The 21,374-nt window shown below is 34.2% G+C and overlaps 1 protein-coding gene across 1 annotated transcript in view; it reads right to left on the bottom strand.

Moving 5' to 3' along the window:
• The window catches only part of LOC150096271 (glyoxylate reductase/hydroxypyruvate reductase-like), a 79,501-nt gene that overhangs the window by 971 nt on the left and 57,156 nt on the right, over positions 1-21,374 (bottom strand). Inside the window, exon 6 of the mRNA XM_090409018.1 lies at positions 6,185-6,241. Coding sequence (XP_090265144.1) covers positions 6,185-6,241 — 57 coding nt within the window. The remainder of the gene's footprint in view (positions 1-6,184; positions 6,242-21,374) is intronic.

Here is a 21,374-nt window from a genome sequence, read left to right as displayed (position 1 = left end):
TGCCGACAACCAAATAATAATTACAAATTCTGAAGATAACTTACAGAAAGCTATCTTAAATCTAAATGAGATATCCAAAGATTATGGTATGATAATATCAACGGAAAAATCAAAAACTATGGCCTTTAAAGGACAAGATCCAGCAAGAACTAAAATAGTAATAGATAACAAGATCTTCGAACAGGTGAATTAATTTAACTACCTAGGATGTATGATCACATAAGAAAATGAAAAAGATATAAACATAAAAATTGCAAAATATTTAAAAATAACAGGTGTAATTAACTCTATATTTAAACGAAACCTAGTTCAAAAACAAACCAGGCTAAAAGTATACAATACATTAGCCCTACCAGTCTTAATGTATGGAAGCGAAATCTGGACAATAAAGCAAAAAGACAAACAAAGATTAACAACAGCAGAAATGAAGTTTATGAGAAAAACTGCAAAGTATACCCTATTTGATCACAAAAGAAATGAAGAAATTATGAAAGAATTAAACCAAGAACCAGTAATAGAAAAAATTAAAAAATATAAACATAATTGGATGGAACACGTTCAAAGAATGAAAACAGAAAGATTACCAAAACAAGCCTTAAAGTACAAGCCATTAGGAAAAAGAAAACCAGGACGTCCTCTTAAACGATTCAACGATGACTTCTAAGGCCGGAAGAGGCCATGCTAGGTCTAAATCCTTGATACGTATGATGACAGTAGTGACTTTGGCAGAAACATACGAATAATTCATCTCCTTTCTCATCAATTATAGCATTTTAGAATTTATGGCGTAGAATTATATAGACTTTTTTTTATCCATTTTAACAACACGGGAACGAGATCTCAACTTGCTTCGAATAAATTCAAGCGTAACCGAATTTTTAATTATATGTTACTTTTGTGAAGAAGGGCAAAAGGAATTTTTTTGCCCTTCTTCTAAAAAGAAAGGCAAAATTATACTCAGCAATTGAATCTACACCTTCCTCCCACTAATTAATCAATTTATTTATCTCTGGAAATATGCAAGTATTTTTACAAAGAGTTAAATATCATTTGGTATTAAAACATTTCTTACCCAGATTAGGGAGAGTAGTTAACTTATGATCTTTGGGCAATGGTTCAGGAGTCATCACATCCAGTCCTGCCGCGCTCTAATTTGCCCTGTTTTAAGAGCGTCATAAAGGTCGTCGTGCATAACAACAGCTCCTCTAAGAAAAATTAAAAGTGGAATAAGTTAAATTACAAATTTGACTCGCTAGTTATTATAATTTGGTATAGTATGAATATTTCAGTGCATACCGTAGTAAGCATTACATAATAATAATAATAATAATAATAATAATAATAATAATAATAATAATAATAATAATAATAATAATAATAACTATTATTATTATGTAATCCCACCAACCCATCATCTCCACCACTTAATTCTTATTTACGCACTGTACAAGTTGTCGAGTAATTAAAACGTGGGTAGACATTTAAGTAAAAGATAGTACAACGGAACACTTACAAGAGAATTTGAATTACATGAAATTTTCGCCAAATATCTGGATATCTTCAATATGAATTCGAAGTTTAAACAAACCACAAGTAGCATCACGAATACACAATTAGTTAAAACTGTCAATCACATTTGAAAAAAAGTAGAATAATTAGCAGTCCATGCTCTAAAGTTCCACGTAAATAAATACAAAATAATAAAGTATTTGTTTATTTTATTATTTAAATTTAAAAAATAATAATTTCTAAAAATAAATATTTGGTTTAATTAAAATAAATCATTTTTATTTATTTACTATAATTAAAATTTAAAAAAATATATCATTAGGACTTTTGACTAATATGTTCTCACTGTTGAACATTTATTATGTTACTTGTGTCCAGTTTAATTTTGAATTTATACAGAAGATGTCTTTGATACTTGGGCGAATATAAAATTCTAATGTTATTAAGTGTTCCGTAGTATTAATTTCTATTTAATCTGCTTTACACTTGCAAAATATTCTTTCTTCTCCTTGGGATATGGAGCTTTGTACGTTTGACGGTACAAAGTTCTATCCTATCCCAAGGAGATGAGAGGGGAAAAAAAAAAAAAAAAAACAAAAATAAAAACAGATGGAATAGCAGCAATCTCTGCACCTCCTGATTTGCTTATTAAATATTTATCTTCCTTAAAGTTCCTCGGATTATTTTACCGATGTGCAATAAACGTATCATCTCTTTAAGATTCTTGGGGCTTATTTCGATTAGAAGTATTGTGTGTACATGGACAAATATTACTTAATTTTTGCCTGCTCACCATGAAACACACATACCTTTATATAATCAGAGTAATCCTTGGGTGTAAAACCGAGAATGTATCCATAGGCTTCATTTTTCAGGCTGTTATAATCAATTATAGTCTAAAGAGAAAGGCAAAAACTGAGAAGCGCATTAGCACATAATTTTGGCTCATACATTTATCTTACGTGTGGGAAAAGATACAGATGAGTATCTTTATTATGACAATAATAAAGATACTCATATACGTTCGCATGACACCTGAAGAATGACAATATTATGACACCCGAATGAGTTCAAACTAAAGCGATGATAACATTCTGGGTATACCGAAAATGATGTGATGAACAGAAAACATGTTTCTGTCCAAATGTCCAAAGTTAACTTTGGACATTTGGACAGAAACAGCTGATACTTAAGACAAAAATATCGTTAAAATTGCCAAGTCCAACAGACGTGCTGTTATTTGTCAAATAGCTGCACGGTACAGGCGGGATATATCTAAACAGTATTCAGAATTGGTCTAAAACATCACATGACAATAGGATACCACGTTTGTCCAAAAAAAAAAAAAAAAAGAAAGAAAAAATAGTTGAGTCAAGGTGGGGAAAGAAACATCAGCATTGACTATACTACAGAAGTGGGGGAAAGTCCGCAGCATGGAATGATGAATCTTTCCTGCTATTTCATATGAATGAAAGGACAAGAATTTGGTGACACAACAAAACCATGGATCAAAGATAGATATACACTTTTCTCGAACTCCTTTTTGATACCAGCAGAGAAGTATCGAATAGCATATCTGAACATCATTATCGACTAAGAACACTCATTCATGCTAGCTATTCACCTCGCATGTGATTCAGGAAATGATTACAGAAACATAAGAGTGACATTATCTCAATGGATTGGCACCCTCCGTCATCGTATCTCATCATCTCAACCCAATATTTGGTATGTGGTGGAAAGGGAAGTTCGATAGATAGAGACCGCCAGCAAATTTCATAGAAATATAAGAATTTTTATACTATATATGTGTGTGTGTGTGTGTGTGTGTGTGTGTGTGTGTGTGTGTGTGTGTGTGTGTGTGTGTGTGTGTGTGTGTGTGTGTGTGTGGTTTTACTCCTTTTCCCAAGTAAGCAAACAGACAAGTAAGTCAAGTTTGCGCCTGCAAGTATTGCAAGTCTAGGTGACCCCCACACGTAGTGCAAGTCAAAGCAACTCGTGGTAAAGGTGGAATAAGCTCTGATCACTATTCTTATATTTTACCCTTAATGCAAAGCACATCTCCTGGAGGAGATGTATGATGCTATGTGTTAAAGGCAAGGGGGCCACTACTCAGACCGGTTTCGACCTTATTGAGGTCTCATCAGTGGGAGCCAGGCTAGGAATACCAAGATTTTAGTGGTACGGAACTCATAAGTATTTTACCAGAACACGTTACTATAACGTGTTTTAACCTTATTAAATAAAAATCTCAGGATGAAAGATAGATGCAGATACATCTATCATACATTTATACACATATATATATAGTTATACTTCTGCCTAGGATAGGATACCAGTGTTTCTGAAATGTCGAAGCGTCGATTTCCTGGCATAATATCAAGGTTATCCTGAAGACGTATGGTAATCGAATACTGTTAGCTGGGGGTCGGTATCCCTAATATATTTACAACTCAGTATATATAATCAAAATACCTTAACGGCATTGACAGTTTTCCCGAAACGCCTTACTCTTTACCCCGTAAATCGATTTCATCTTTTGTTACACATTTTTATGTTTTTACTTTCAAGGCCTTTACATTCCTTTCTTATCCTTCACAGTTTTTAATCTTAATATTTTTCATTTTTAAATTTTACAAGTTTTATAATGTATTTACTAATAATATCACATCATTCATTATTGGATTTATTCTCATCTTTCAATAGTATCCTAATATTTGTATGCTTTTAACTCTTTTATTCATATTTCAGTTTTAAATTTTAAAATTCAATGGAGCTCCCTCCATCTTACTCTCTCTGCCTATCGCAAATGTCGTACTCGTTCATCGCCATCTGCAATCTCCATTTCAAATTTCACAAATCGTTATTGCCAAAAGTACAACAAATATATATATGTTACGGTTAAAGTGATAAATCCGGTTATTATTAATAATTACCGGTTAAAGTGAATAATTAGAATTAATCACTTTAACCGGTTAAAGTGAATAATTCATAGAGGAGTCTGGTAAATGTAATAAAAACATGTTTACATGTTTTATATATTGGTTTTCATTCTCAATAGAATTTATAACAGCTTATGTTAGGTTAGGTTAGGTTAGTTTATAATGACAAAAAGTAAGGAAAGTACTTCTTTTGCACTCGATGAAATCAGAAATCATTATAAACTAACCTAACCTAACCTAACCTAAACTTACCTAACCTAAACTAACCTAAACAAACCTGGATGTCGCATGTCGAACCAGAGTGTAGTCGTAGTTTGTCGTGGGCAGATTAATGGGATGAAAGATAAACGTTGTTGTGGACCGAGCTTAATGATTATGGGCAGATAAATGGGGGATAACAAATAAAAGTTGATGTGGGCAGATGAATTGGGGATAATAGATAAACGTCTTTGCTCATCAGTGGAGAAAAACACTGATCAGTTCCTCTCTGATTTATATATTATCCCCGTTCATTTGCCCACAACAACTTTTATTTGTTATCCCCATTTATCTGCCCGCAATCATTAAGCTCGGCCCACAACAACGTTCATTTGCCCACAACAACTTTTATTTGTTATCCCCATTTATCTGCCCGCAATCATTAAGCTCGGCCCACAACAACGTTCATCTTTCATCCCCATTAATCTGCCCACGACAAACTACGATTACACATGCGACATCCAGGTTAGTTTAGGTTAGGTTAGTTTATAATGATTTCTGATTTCATTGAGTGCAAAAGAAGGTACTTTCCTTACTTTTTTTATAAACTAACCTAACCTAACCAAAGCTGGTATAATTTCTATTGAGAATGAAAACCCATATATAAAACCTATAAACATGTTTTTATTACATTTACTAGACTCCTCTAGGAATTATTCACTTTAACCCAGTTAAAGTGATTAATTCTCATAAATTATTCGCTTTAACCGGTAATTATTAATAATAACCGGATTTATCACTTTAACCGTAACATATATATATATTATAAAGTTTTTTCGCATCATAGTCGGAATTCGAACGCAGATCTTTCCAACCAAAGGGAAATGAAGGGAGTGTGTTATAAAATAAAATAATAAACGGATATAAAACATTTGGTGTGAGTTTAAAATAATTTGGCCAAACCTCTCTCGGGGTATGGATATCACAACGTATAACTGGTGGGTATGCTAACTTAAGGTAGTATCTTTTGATGCATGCTGAGTCGGCGATGATGCGTTGTTTCCGTCGCTTTACATTCTCCCCACACTTTATGGAACACAATGTGGAAAACATAACGTTAACATATAACACGTGTTCATCCCCGTATACAGCGGTTTATCCTCTAATACAGCAACGCTAAGCTTCCCAGACACGCATAAATTGAAAAATAAACTTCAATGGAAATAAAGTTTTAATTTTAATGAAATGTCTACTTTCATTACCGAATAAATAAGGACTTTGCTTTTACGGTTTTGACCATTTAAAATAAGATCACCAGTAAACATATTTTACCAACTTCCTGCTTATGACGTCTAGAACTAAATCTTAAAATGTATGCATTTTCACTTATTTCTTTTAGCGTTGCATACGGGGTCGTTAGCTGACATCGCGACAGTATTTGACAATCAATCTCAAAGATGAGAATTAGCACAGTATTCGATTTTTCTGTTATTATGCTGATATTACTTATGGAATACTTATTAAAGTACACTTACCAATGCGTCCCATTCCCACAATTCCAAAAACTGATCCAGCCAAACTCCTTCCAGTGGTGGAATAACAAGTAAACCATTCATCGCTGAAAAGAATCACAGAAAATAATATTTATACTGCGATTTTACAAAAAAAAAAAAAAAAAATCTATAATATACACCCATTTTTTTAAAAAGCATTTAATTAACTGTACATTTTTTAAATCAAGAATTCCAAATAGTATCTTTTTTTGAGAATTCCGTATCTGTCAAATTACTGAACTAGTGAATAGCATAAAGATTAATACGTATATGTGAGGAACCAGGATGATACAATTAATTACTATTATATCACGAATTCATTTTTTTTAAGCAAAGATGAAATACAAAAGCACTACGTTCATGCTGCAGTAATAGCGGGTTGTGGAGATAGGTTATTTGGAATCAGTTGAGGCAAGTAAGACTTAAGAGGCTAATGTATTATGTGTGCTAATTACTGTGCGACCACAGATGTGAGACCCTTCGACACTTCTGCGCATGGCAGTAGAAGGCTAATCCATTCGATATTAGGGTAATCAATGCGTTTCGTGGGATGAGTGTTTATTATTATACGTCGGAAAAGTAGCTTTTCTTTTATAAAAATTCTAGTTTTTAAAGTGGTAACTATTTTGCTTGTACAATAGTTGGAAATTTTTACGTATAAAGCACGTGATTTCGCGTGTTGGTGATGAATTCACCTTATTTCTCCCCCCCCCTTTCAACATGAATTGACTCTTCTTGGCACATTGCCAGCTGAGGTTCTCGTATCTGTGGTCGGACAGTACATGCGTTCTTCGATCTGGTTTGCGTGAAGAAAAGAACGAGTGGGAACCCTTTCACATTCGAATGAGACTAATTCAGAGGAAAAACCCTAAAGGCGCGTGTGTTAGACGAGATGCGAACCCAAATCTTTCCAATCAAAACAAGTCCTTAGGTGGTACTCATCGGTGTGAGACTACAACCTTGTAGGATTAGTAAAGTAGATTAAGCTGTGATTCTGGTGTAGTATTATTGTAAGTTGCAGTGAAATGGGTTCTCGGGCTGATTTGCATGTTTTGTAGGGGGAAAATAACTTGATTTGAACAATGGAGACAATTAAGGCTATGTTAATTAACATATACTGTTAATTAAATGTTAATAATCTGTTAACTACATTTGTACTGGAGGATTAAATATCTGCTATTTCCAAGTCTTTATAATAATTCCTCACGTACTAAGTGCAGTTCAAGCCGCGATTTTTTCAACCAAAGGGCAGAGTTCTTGTCTTCGTGTCTGTTTTCAGGGAGGCATTAAGGTGGGCAGTCTTAATCAAGATTGCCTCAATGCGTAAGGCTCTGAGGGTAAATTATACTTAACAAGAAATTATAAGTTATATTCTCATCTTCTTTAAGAAGATGAGAATATGATTTGTGCGTGAAGTAACCTCACAACTAAGCAACTTCTGGCAATCCGGAACAAGCTTTTTATTTTGTAGTTTTTTTTTTAATTTTATTTATTTTTCTACGCATTTTTTTAAACAAACAAGTCCTTATAAGCATCCATGTTATGCGTATTTACAGTAGCATTTACCGACTGGGCAGCCCTAAAAAGAAAAGGCAAATTAATAAATTAATTTGCCTTTTCTTTTAATTGTTCATTTAATTAACTGTTACATTTTTTTTCTTAACAAAAGATCGAATTTTAACAATTAGTGTGACACACAAAACCAACAACAACATTACACAACAGAAACAGGTAACAATACCAGACAAAGAATAGTCTGCCTATAGTTTAGTAGTTCGAGTCTCAACTTAGCTCCAGAGATCAGCTTAGCTTTGTCGTTGTGACATAGGAAACTCGAGCGATCGAGTACCCTTGCGATTGATTCAAGAGTTCACTTCCATTGTGGAGATTCAGAAGCAGACTTGTGTTGCGTGGTTTTTCTTTAATGCAATCCAAATGAACGGTGAGTAGGATGGCAGATTTACGTCAATGAATTTAGTAGAGAAGTCAATTGTTTATTTGAGAGATATTGTTTTATATTTAAACTTTTGAAAATTTTATACAGTATTTGATATTTGAAATGATTTGAGAAAATTATATGAATTATTTGTTTTGAAAATTTGATATCTGAAAATACAAAACCTGATGTTTTGTATTTTCAGCCAAACATTGTGGGGAAAACAAAAAGGGCAATTGGTAATTGGGAGTGATTCCAATGGGTATACTTAAGTTTTTTTTCAACCAGTAAATAATCATTAATACTCCAATCCTCTTAATTCCGACCAATTATCCATTTCAATGTCTCAATTCTCAATTTTTCAGTCAACAGATGCTTCGCGATGACTTGATTCGAGATCCTGCTCTTTCATACATGGACAGCTAGCTATATGTAGCCTATTCCAGTGCTACTAGAAATAAAGATCCACTTCTATGTAGTTTATGCAGTTTAATGTAGTTTATATATTTGGAATCATATATATATAAACTATCATTTATATATATGATATATATATATATATATATATATATATATATATATATATATATATATATATATATATATATATATATATATATATATATATATATATATATATATATATATATATATATTAAGGAACGGATTAAGGAACGGATCTTTGGAAGTGGAGTGAATAAGGTTCTGATATTGTATTTTTGCTAATCAGAACTTAGAACTTTTGCTGATTTGTGTGAAACTATACTTATGTAAGGAATAGATATATTGCCTTTGAATCTATTTGTTTCTTCTGAGTGATGTCTAGGAGGATTAAGAAGGAATTTGTTAATGATTTTCTTGGAATATCCATTAACTTCAAAAGAAGTTTTCAGATGGTTTATTTCTGTAAGAAGTTCATTTGGGTCATCAAGAAGAGAACTGGCTCTATATCCCAAGGTGGAAATTATTCCAAGCTTATGAGGAGGGAAATGATGGGACTGACTGTGCAGATACCTGTTGGTATGTGTGGGCTTTCTATATATCGATATTTTTAGTTTACCAGAAGAGCGAGTCAGTTTGACATCAAGAAAAGGCAAGGAATTATCCGTTTCAAGCTCGGCAGTAAACTTAATACTTTGATGCCGGCTATTGAGATGTTCGAGGAAAACCATAAGGGATTCATGTCCATGGCTCCAAACAATGAAGACATCATCCACATAACGTTTCCAAACTTTAGGTGTTAAAATAAAAGAAGAGATAGCCTTGGTTTCAAAATCTTCTAAGTAAATATTTGCGAGAACAGAAGATAAAGGATTACCCATAGCCAGTCCATGATTTTGTTTGTATATATTATCTCGAAATTTGAAGTAACAGGACCTGATGCAATGTATAAGCAAGGCTAACATTTTTTTGGATAACTTATCCTTGAGTAATGTTAGGACTTCATCTGTTGGGACATTAGTGAACAAAGAAGTTATGTCCAAGCTAGCCATGATGTCATTTTCATCAACTGTAATATCCTTGATGTATGTAACAAATTCTGTAGTGTTCTTGATAAAGGATGGTGACTTTCCTGAAAAACCTTTTAGGTATTTGGCAAGATATTTTGAAAGATTTTATGTAGGAGAATCTATACCTTCTACAATTGGGCGTAATGGGGTGTTCTCTTTAGGGATTTTAGGAACACCATATATGCGAGGAATTAACGGATGGAGAGAGCGTAGAGATAAACGAACGTTTCGGGATAATTCAGTCTTTGTTTTTAATAAGTTGTTTGTACGATTTTGAAGTTCACGAGTTGGATCTCTCTCAAGTATTGAGTAGGTATCATTATGTAGTAATTCAATCATTTTATTGTGGTAATCTTCAGCGTTCAGGATGACTGTTGCATTTCCTTTATCCGCAGGGAGGATGATCATATCCCTATTGTTTTTTAAACTTTTAATAGCTTTGCGTTCAGTTGAAGTAATGTTATCTGCAGGTGGTTTTGCGTTATTGATAATAAAGATTGATTCAATATGTAAAAGGTTTGCATCTTGTGGAGGGAGAAAAGAAGCAGCTTTTTCTATTTTTGTAAGTAGTGTCTCCTTTGGTATTAATTTTGGGGAAGGAATAAAGTTTAGACCTTTACTAAGGATGCTTTTTTCTACATCTGAAAGTATATAGGAGGATTTGTTGATAACGACTTTGTCAATATTGATATGCGGTTTTGAGTTCCTATTATTTTTTCTTTTCTTTTCTTTTCTTTTATAATGTCACCTGAAGAAGACTGTTACAGGCCGAAACTAGTAGTGTGTTTATATTAAAACCTTTTTACTTAAATCTCGGTTCTAGTCATTTAATTCTTCATAAAACTAAATATATATATATATATATATATATATATATATATATATATATATATATATATATATATATATATATATATATATATATATATATATATATATATATATATATATATTAAAAAATATATATTTATATATATATATATATATAAATATATATATATATATATATATATAAATTTCGTAGCATAGCTAAAACGTTAGCTATGCGAAGAAATATTTTTAATTAATTAGTCCATATATTTTTGTAAACTCACACCATTTGAAAACGGCTACTTTAATAAAAGTAGCCGAAATATCCATTTTTTATTATTTTTTAGTTTTTTAGTTAATTTATTTTAACTATTCACCAATATTTCATATATCATTAAGTTGATCTCTTACAAAAGTGGCTATTACGATCGGAAAACTAGCAGACTGATTGATCATTAGCAAAGGTGTCGCTGCTTTATGTAGTGATAATAAAATTGGTCCAAAAAGAAATTCCGATTAAAAAAAAAAAAAAGAAATCCTCACAATGCTAATGGAAAAGAAAAAGACCAAAAACTTTAGCTCACAAGAACTTTGAATCAAACACTGAAAAAAAATTTAAAAAATGAACTCATTCTATAAGGTTTTAAGGTTTTAATCCTATTTCTATTTCTCACTATATATATATATACAGTATATATATGTTATACGAGTTGCCATAGTGTTGTACTACCCAAATGATACCTTACGCTTGAACTCGCCGATAGTTCTTCGGCATGAAACTCTTTGATTTCGATAGATTTTGATCTCCGAGTTTCGTATTCGGCTTGGAAATAAAATAATGAGAGATTTATTATCCCCTTAATTTAATTTACGCCGCTGAAAAAATAGCCTCTTGGCTCTTTAAAATTAGCTTTTATTAGTTGACATTTGGGTGCCTGTGTACTCCTGTGGAAATGACGTTTGTATTCATAGCGCTAAATTGTAATAGGTTCGATTCCAGTCTTCAAATTTAGAAACTTTTCTTATTTAGAAAAACTGTTCTCACAACTCGCAACACTTACAGCAATTTGTAAGGAAAATTTGCAGTAGTATTACAATATTTGGAAATGAGTTCTCGAGACTGTATTTTAGAATTAACTGCAAAAGTTCAAAAAAGGAGCCACTGCAGCTCAGTCAGTCATCCCTTGGTAAAAAAGACCTCGGTTCGATTCCGGTCAATGACGTGAGGAACCTTTATCTGGTCTCTTTCGACTAAAGGTGAGTTAGCCGGTCTCATACGGAGGTAGGGGGATTTTTCTCCCGGAAATTCGGGTTTTTCATCCCCCCTAGAACAGGCAAACCTGCACCGTGAACACACATGAATTACTGTCATGAATACGTTCCAGCCATATGCCGGTCCTGAGCCCAGATAAAATTGGGGGAATTGGGGAAAGCAATGGAGAACTACCCTGTAAAAATCTCACCAGTAGTGAGTATTTTTCTTCTAGATACTTCGGGGGGGGGGGTCTGTCGTGGTTCAAGAAATGCTCATATTTGAACCAAGCTTAGATGAGCCTATATATCATTTCTGGGTCTAGCTCCCACTGATGAGACCTCAATCAAGGTGGAAACCGGTCTGGGTAGTGGCCTTTCGCATAGTATTATACATGTCCGTAAGGATATATGTATTGCATTATGGGATACTAAGGCAATTGACAGGACGTCATTAACCTCTATATACAAATTAGCCCTGTCGGGAAGTGACTTCACGTGCCAGCTTTGTTTGCTTACACTTGGATAAAGGATGAAACCAAGAATATGATTTATTGGCATCTTAATTTATAGTATAACCAAGTGAAAAAACTTTCAAGACTATATATATATATATATATATATTATTCATCAAAGTTTGATTTGCTTCCTCAGTCTTAAGAAAAGGCTGGTTATATTCCACTAATTCGAGCCCTACCCAAGGGCCTATGAGTTGTGGAAATAATTTCTGAAAATGAAAGCTGTGCCGAACAAAGCGGCCTTTTGCAGCTGCCCAATTTTAAATCCATCTAACTCGAGTGTTTCTAGAATGCTTTTTCAATGTTTTAGAGATGGCACCTAAAGCACCTATTATTATGGGAACAACTTTCATTTTCTTTTGCCAAATTCGTTCAACTTCGATTTGCAAATCGCGATATTTTGTGATTTTTTTTAATTTTCTTTGTCGTCAATCGGACTATCTCCTGGTACTGATATTTCGATAAACTTAACACCTTTGTTTTCACTTTTTTCAACCACTGTGATATCGGGTGTGTTGCATTCCAAGCTTTTGTCAGTCTGGATTTTGAAATCCAGAGTATTTTAGCTTTTTCATTTTCAACCACTTTCTGGTGAACTTTATGCTTCCAATAGTCTTTAGATACTTCAAACCCATACTTTTTACATAAATGCCAGCGGATTATCTTAGCTACGTTATCATGCCTTTTACGGTACTCAATTTGTGCGATTTTGCTGCATCCACTTATAATGTGGTTTTCTGTTTCTTCCTTTTCTTTGCACAATCTACATTTACTGTCTTCTTGAATTTTTTGTATTTTTGCCTTCATAACGTTGGTTTTAATGGCCTGTTCTTGTGCTGCAAAAATTACCGATTCTGTTTCTTTCTTTAGTGCTGCATTTCTCAACCATTGCCAGGTCAAGTTGCTGTCAGCGCTGTCCTCTATGCTGTGAAGGTATTTTCCATGCAATGCCTTATTTTTCCATCTTTCGGTTCTAACTTTTACTTGGTTGGTTTTGTATTCCAATTTTGTCTCAATGGGTTTAAATAAACCCTCTTTCCTTACCTCAATTAGAAATTTTTTCCGTTCTTTGCTGCAGATAATCATTTAAATTTCGTTTTTCTTCTTCAGTAATCTGTAATAATCCTCTACCTCCTTTTTTGTGTGATAGATATAGCCTATCAATGTCACTGCGAGGATTGAGGGCATGGTGCATTGTCATTAATTTTCGAGTTTTTCGATCTAAATCTTTCATCTCTAGCTGGGTCCATTCAACAATGCCTGCTGAATATCTCAGAACAGGTATGGCCCAGGAATTAGTTGCTTTTATCAAATTTTCAACATTAAGCAACATTGACTTAAGGAGTTTTCTTAATAGTCTTATGTATTCTTCTCTAGTTCTTTCTTTGATCTTAATGTGCAGAATTTGTGATGCTTCTAAAATCCCAAATATTTGTAGCGGTCTTCGAATTTTATTGCCTTCATTATTTCGCCATTGAGCAGCTCGATTTCGTTCATATCTTCAAACTTTTCTCTTGTTATTCCAGCAAAGTTATTCCTTAACACTGTGCACATTGTTGCTTAACAATGTGCACAGTGTTAAGCAACGATTCGAGTTCATTCTCTGATTTTGCATACAATTTCAGATCGTCCATGTATAAAAGGTGAGATATCTTTGCACTCTTTTGCGCAGTTTGATAACCATGAGCAGTTTTATTTAAAATTCTAATTAAGGGGATCAATGACAATATAAACAATAGAGGAGATAATGAGTCTCGTTGAAAGATGCCCCTTTTTATGACCTCTCTAATTTCTTCTCTATTTAGACCCAACGTTATTTTCCAGTTTTTCATGCTGGATTGCAAAACTTTTTGAACGTTTTCGCTAATATTGAATAGTTCTGTGCATTTTAAAATCCAACTATGAGGCATCGAATCAAACGCTTTTTTATAATCTATCCAAGCCATATGAAGGTTAGTTTTTCTACGTTTGCAATTTTTCAGAATCATTTTATCAATCAGCAATTGGTCTTTTGTGCCTCATGAATTTTTGCTGTTATCTTTTTGTTCAATTGGGAGAAGAGAATTTGCTTTAAGATAGCTGTATATTTTATCAGCTAGTATGCCTGTGAGTAGCTTAAAAGTTGTTGACAGGCAGGTTATTGGTCGGAAGTTTTCTGGGTTTGGACCTTTTTCTTTATCCTTTATGATCAAAAACGTTTTCTCTGCTGTGAGCCACTCTTCTTTGCTTTTTCCTTCTAAAACATCATAAAATTGGTTAGCAAGTCTTTCGTGTAAGCCTGTTAGATATTTCAACCAGTAGCCATGTAATTCATCCTTCCCAGGTGTTGACCAATTTTTTATTTTTATAGCTTGCTTTTGAACCATTTCAGTTGTTATTTTCAGTTGGTCCATTTTTTTGTTCTTGAGATTCGTTCGTAATATGTTCAGTCCACTTTGCCTTGTTATTGTGCCTCTTAGGGTTGACACATAGGTTTTTCCAAAACTTTAGTGTATTTTCTTTGTCTCTGTTATTTATATTTATATTTTCTTTAAGGTTATCATACCTACAGCAATCAATTTTCTTGTAAAACTAGTGCTGATTTGAGCGAAACATCGAATTTTGGTTGTACTGTTCAATGCGTGCACTGTATCTTCTTATTTTAGCTGCAACTGCAACTATGTTTTGCTTCACTTCCCCTAATACTTCATCAATAGGTCGTGTTCCAGTATTATATCTCTTTATGAGGTTATTTCGGATTTTTGTGTTTATCAGCTTCATTTCCTTAAGGTTTTTCAAATTGCTCACGTCTGCTCCGAGTTTAAGAATTTTATTCTCCAGTCGATGCTTCCATTTTGGTTCCTGAGCCTTACAGCTTTTGTGTTCACTAATCTTATATCCTAATTCAGATGTTACGACGTAGGCTACTGAGTACATATACACCAATAGTTCCAGTAGGAATATCCCTTGCAACTTTATTGGCCTCTTGTAGGAGTTCCTTCAGTTTTTGTTGAGGTACTTGTCTCAATACTGGAAGCCTAACTCGTTCCTGGTTGCTGTTCATTTGCTCGATAATTTTTCTTGCGAGTTCTTGTTCCTTATCTGATAGCTTCCTTTCAACTATTTGTATATTTTCAAAATTTTCAGCATTCTGCACGCTGGAATCTGGTTTTGCTCCATTCATATTCTTGGTCACTTCAAGGTCAGTACGGTCTCCTTTTACAGCTTGAGGTTTTAGTGCTTCCAGCTCAAATTCACTAAATACCTTGCGTTTGATAATGAAGCTGCGTTGCTGCATCAGCCTTTCGAATGAAATTTCAGAATTTGGGTGTCGTTCCAGCCAAAGTTGGAACATTCCTTTCTGAAATCCCCTAAATGATGGGTTTGAACTGTAGAAGCACTGCATGACTTGTCTATTTTCAGCCATTCTCCACTTTTTCCTAGTAAATACTTTCGAGTTCTGTGGATCTTGCTCCTGTAGCCCATTTGTCACTGGCTGTCCAGGAAGCCTAACATCCAGTGCGGTCCTTGGTAACCCGCGCGACCACCGCGTATAGAGTTCTGATTTGTCTTCATCATTTTTAACTCGGGGTGGGCTGGTGCATGAGATAAAAAAATAGATAAATAGAACACAATCCTGTTTTAAAGATTTTATTTATGAATTTTAATAAGATCAGGCCTAGGCAAGCTGCATGTTTCTTCACATATTTAAATCTGATTTCGTCGATTTCTGGGCCTTTATTTGATTTGGTTTGATGGATTACAGAAAGGAGTTCTGTTTCTCTTGTGGTTGGGTACCACAAAGTCTGTTTTTCTTGTGGTCCTCCACTAGGATCACAAAAAAAAAAAAGCATAAAGTGAGTGGAGGAATCTTTCTCTGAAGTTCTTAGAACAGACACTATAAAATATTAGTTCAAGTTATTTACTAGTTGTTTGAAAGGTTTGGCATCTTTCATGAATTAAGCTGGTTTTATGGTTTCAGATGAGGTACCAGTGGAAATACTTTCGAGCATACTTTATTCTCGAATTACCTTAATTCTCAATAGAAAGATTTCAATTCATAGATTTCCGTTTAATTATTAGGATTAATATATATATATATTATTTTTTTCTATGGAATATCAAATAAAGAAGATCGCCCTACAAACAGATCAAATCAACTTGGGTTAGAACACATGTTCAACATGGACTATCGTGCTCCTAGTAATACTCTCGGAATATTCGGGTTGTGCTTTAGCACAGAGTCAAGACAATTACAAGAAGTTTTTGCAAAATATGGTACAATAAAACATATTCGATTAATCCGTGATGCTCAGACTGGTAGATCAAAAGGATTTGGATTTATTGTGTTCGAGAATATAGAAGATGCAGCTGTGGCAAAAGCACGATGTACTGGTTTAAAAATTGATGGCTATACAATTAGGTTAGATTATTGTACTCAGCATTCGCGTATTCCTACAACTAGTACTTATGGTCATCTTTCACCATCTGACTTTTATGGATCACCATCCTGCTCCTATTCGTCCGGTAAGTATTGGCACTACTGAACTTCAAATGACACTTATATGTTTTTGTTAGGCTTATATTTATATAAATTTGAATGTCACATGGAGGTAGATATAATTTTCTTTAATCCAGTATATGTTACAGTGATAATAGTAATAATAATACATGCAATAAGTATGTCTTTGCACACTGTAAAGAATGTTTTTATGTTACTTTAAATAAAAGAACCCCCCCCAAAAAATCACCATTCAACCACAAATTCACCATTGTGAGAAGTGACCACAATGATGAGATACTGTTGAATCAGTCAGTACAATATCATTTTTTTTACGTCGCGGTGTGGGCAACGCACTCCAAAGTTATTACAGAACTGAAGAGATAATAGGCGTATCCAGAATATTCACGAATAACTGAAAAAAAAATTAATATGATAGTGATTAGGATTCTTATTTGATTTTCTATCATTTTTGATCAACACCATCAAAATTGACAGAGAAATCCCATCCCCCCCCCACAAAAAAAATCAGCTAACACCTTTTATTCCCTAATAGGGAGTAGGCGAGGCCTTTATACCCTATCTAGCTTTTGGACACTGAGTGGGCAGTTCAATCTCCACCGGTAGCCAATCAGAGTTAACTGGCCCATGTCTATCACTAATTACAGCAGCCAGCGATGAAGAGGCGGGCAAACAAGTGCTGCCATCTCTTGGTACCTAACCCTAACAAGATATGTTACTGTTGAAATAATGTGGGTACTACAGTCGATTTTCTAATTCTAATTTCGGTTATAAATATACGATTATAACTACCAATAAAACCAAACTTCTCAGGAGTAGAAACCGACTATCTCTGCTAAGATTTCGCTGAACAGGGAAAGAGTATTTCAATCTTCATGATTTAACTATTTAGGTAATGTGATTGCAGAGGATGGTAGAAGTCTACGAGGCATAAGATGTAGTATATTAACTGCAACGGAAGCTTTAACAAAGATAAATATATATATATATATATATATATATATATATATATATATATATATATATATATATTTATTCTTCTCCAACATAAATTTGGAACTACGAATAACAGTCATAAAATCATATGTCTAGAATATCTCTTCATGTAAGATAAACGCTGACCTTGTGAAAATAAAACATTGAAAGAATGGAAGACTTTGATTTAGGGTGTGGACGAAGAGTACTCAAAATGATATAAGCAAGTGAACATTGAAGAAATACTCCTCCAACGAATAACTGAGTTTTGAGAAATCATGAGCACAGTAGAAAATAGAAGAGGAAAGTGGGTAAAACTTATTCTGAGGCAGAGACGTTTTATGAACATGGTTTCATTTTCATCAGCTTCCATCCAAAAATGATTTTTTTGGGTAAGAAAGATGATGCATAAAATACAGGTTAAAAGGCCAAAACAGAAGTTTCTTGAACAAGAGATTACAAAATCAAAATGCCACAGCAATGACTAGAAAAAAGTTGCAATGGATAGGAGTGAATGACATCTGGTACATTCTTTTTCCAGATGATTCTGAGAACAAGGGAAAGGTTCATTAATTATCCTCAAACATACAATAGTGGAAAGAATCATTGAAGAATCTCCTCGTATGGCTTGCTTCCTACAGACAGGATTTCAGTTTTCCTGGCGATATGGTAATTAATTTATTCTAAGAAAGGAAATGATCTGTTTCACCAATTCAAACAGTGAATTTCATTTTGGGATATTGGTTGTTCAGAAGACTAAAAATCAATAAAAGATTGTTGATTCTGACTCCATCTTAAGAACACGTCATCACTGTATATATGTTTCTATAACGTCGGTATTCTTTCAAGGCTTTTTTTCAGAAAATTCTTCCGTATGGATGTTGGTTCTAAGAAGAAAGAACGCCACCCATGGTTACTCCTGAGTTCTGTTTAAATAGAGTATTATATTTGAAGTAACCTGACTTGATACTGATTTGAACCTCCCAGATGAGTCTTTCACTCCATGTGGTCTTGGGTAATAGATATAATAATATAATAATAATAAGCAGGGCAATGAATTTTTAGGAAATTACTGGAGGAATTATTTGTAAACTGAAAATTATTTGTCGTAAAGTAAACAGTTGCCCAATAGGACTGTTGACAAATAAGGTGGTCTTGATATCTTGTTGACGTTAATGGAAGGGAAAATGTTTTGAGGCTTTCTTTTATATCAAAGCTATTTGAATTCTGATCGTGATTGTTGAGATGTGAAAATTAGCTTGAATGAGGTAGCTGGTCACATACGTAGTGGAAGGGTTCGGGATTTTTCTCTTGAAAACAGCAAAGAATATACGCAATTTATCTATAACTTGATTATAACAGGACATCGATATTAATACGGAGAAGAAAACAAAACGATGATGATTAAAATTTATAAAACTCATTAGTTCTAGGGGGAAAAAACTATGTATTCATATCCTAAATATTTATTGCTACGCTATGAGAGGCTGTTCAGCCTAAAGTAAAAAAAATATTTGTTATAATATTGTTTTTATTGTATAATTTTTATTATTTTATTAAATATTTTAACTTTTATTCTTAAACCAACATAAGAGTGAAACATTTACAAGTAGTGAACGCAATAATGGGAAAAAAAAAATCTTAATCCAAACTTGCGGACCAATGATTGTTCTCAATAGGTTTCCTGGGGCAAAAATTCAAATGACGTCATAGTAAACCATAAACAATAAACGTCAGAAGCCCTCTTATAAATACTCGGTCATTCAGAGACACTTTGAATGTTTTGAAAACATTCCCTGATAACGATTGTTTCAGACTTTAACCAATGGCGAAGATGAACTTCATTTACTTTGTTGTTTATTACCAATATTTCAGACAATCCCTAGCTGTAATCTATGTCAGAGAGACTTGTAACATAGCTTAAGATGAAATAAGATTTTTCAGGGTTGATCTGAAGCCATGTTGTTATCAGCTTATGACATTTCCTTCCAGCTTCAGCTGGAAGGAAATGTCATAAGGAAGGTGAGGGACTTTAGATACTTAGGTTCGACAGTGGAAGAAGATGGAGGGGCTCAGAAGGTAGTGGGATGCAGGATACAAGCGTGATGGAGGAACTGGAGAGAAATGGCTGGAGTGCTATGCGATAAGAGGGTGCCGATCAATCTGCAAGGCAAAATCTATAGGACAGTAGTGAGACCAGCTATGACGTATGCTATGGAAACTGTGATCCTGAGTAAAAATAACATCAGCAGGATAGAGGTAGCGGAGATGAGAACGCTTAGGCGGATGTGCGGTATGACCAGAAAGGATCGTCTCAGAAATGGCCATGTGAGGGGAAAGGTGAAAATTATGAACTTAGGAGCAAAGATACAGGAGGCAGGGTTGAGATGGTTTGGTAATGTGATGAGGAGGGAGGAACTGGAGAGAAGAAAGGTCATGCAGATGGATGTGCATGGGAGGAGGAAGCGCGGGCGGCCAAAGAAGAGATGGAGGATGTGGAGGAAACTCATCACAAACAGCGACCCTGCTTAAGTGGGATAAGCTTTGAAGAAGAAGAAGTTAATGTGAAGCACATGTTACACTTGATAGGACTGGGAGCGTCTATGTCTCAATATACATAGTCTGCGTTTGAATCTGGATTCATTGAAGTCACGATTTTATCTTCCCTGTAGACTTCACGTAAAAGACAAGCTATATTTGAAATGTAAATGTCAGATATAGATTATCTCTACTTCTATAGTCCAAATTACATACAATAGCGACCGTCCAAGTATAAATATTGAGCTTATGCAAAAGATGGCCCTATCAAGCAGTAATTAGGAGAAGAAACGTGGATTGTTTAGTAGAATTCAGGTTCCGACATGGGTTACTTGGGTGCATGGTCAGCATTAGTACCGACTGTTAGAGGTTGCCCATTTGTTGGTGACTGGGAGAGCCTTATCCTCATTCTCTCTATCGTAAGAATTACGAGGCATTTTATGAGGATTGCTATGTGTTTTACGGGAGGTATGGGGGAAACACATAGAGGTCGTAGAGGAGGTCTAACAGATGGAAACATCTGACTCACACATTTATGCTTCATCGTGCTTCTCTAGTGAAATGAGAATATGTCGTATTGGTGTGTGAAGTGAGGGCATGCAATGGAATGTCCTATCGAATAGTAATTAGAAGAATATATGGTGGGTCGTACACTAGAATCCAAGTTCTAGTGTCGGATGTCAGGGTACAGGGAGCGTTTTGCGTCAATGTGTTTTGTTTCGGGTATTATTTATTGATGCTTTTTACAGCTTTGAAATAAAACTTCAGTTTCAATGTTCAGAACATTCCTACTGCAGTATTCGAGCGAGGCACCAACTTCAACCCGCGGATATTTGCTTCCAACAAGATCTCACAAATGTTAAGTAGCAAGACGAGCGCATTTCGTGTGCTCTTCAAATCATAGTTGCATAATACTATGTATTGCAACAAGTTTAAAAATTTTATACCAAAATATTTGAACATTTTGATCCAGTTGCAGTTCCACCGATGAGGCATATGATGGTTTTTTTTTGTCTGTATTAATGATGTGTGCTTTTGAATGCACATACTCCTGTATATTTTCTGCCTGTTTTTCAGTCGCTTCTTGTTTCATTTAGCATTACTTCAAAATAATTTCTCCAGAATCCTCTGG

The sequence above is a fragment of the Typopeltis vanoorti genome, chromosome 19 (genome assembly GCF_054136105.1).
Source record: "Typopeltis vanoorti isolate ZY-2024b chromosome 19, IOZ_Tvanoo_1.0, whole genome shotgun sequence".
In the NCBI taxonomy this organism is placed as follows: domain Eukaryota; kingdom Metazoa; phylum Arthropoda; class Arachnida; order Uropygi; family Thelyphonidae; genus Typopeltis; species Typopeltis vanoorti.
The sequence above is the reverse complement of the archived record's forward strand: the minus strand, read 5'-3'. Positions and strand labels throughout refer to the sequence as shown.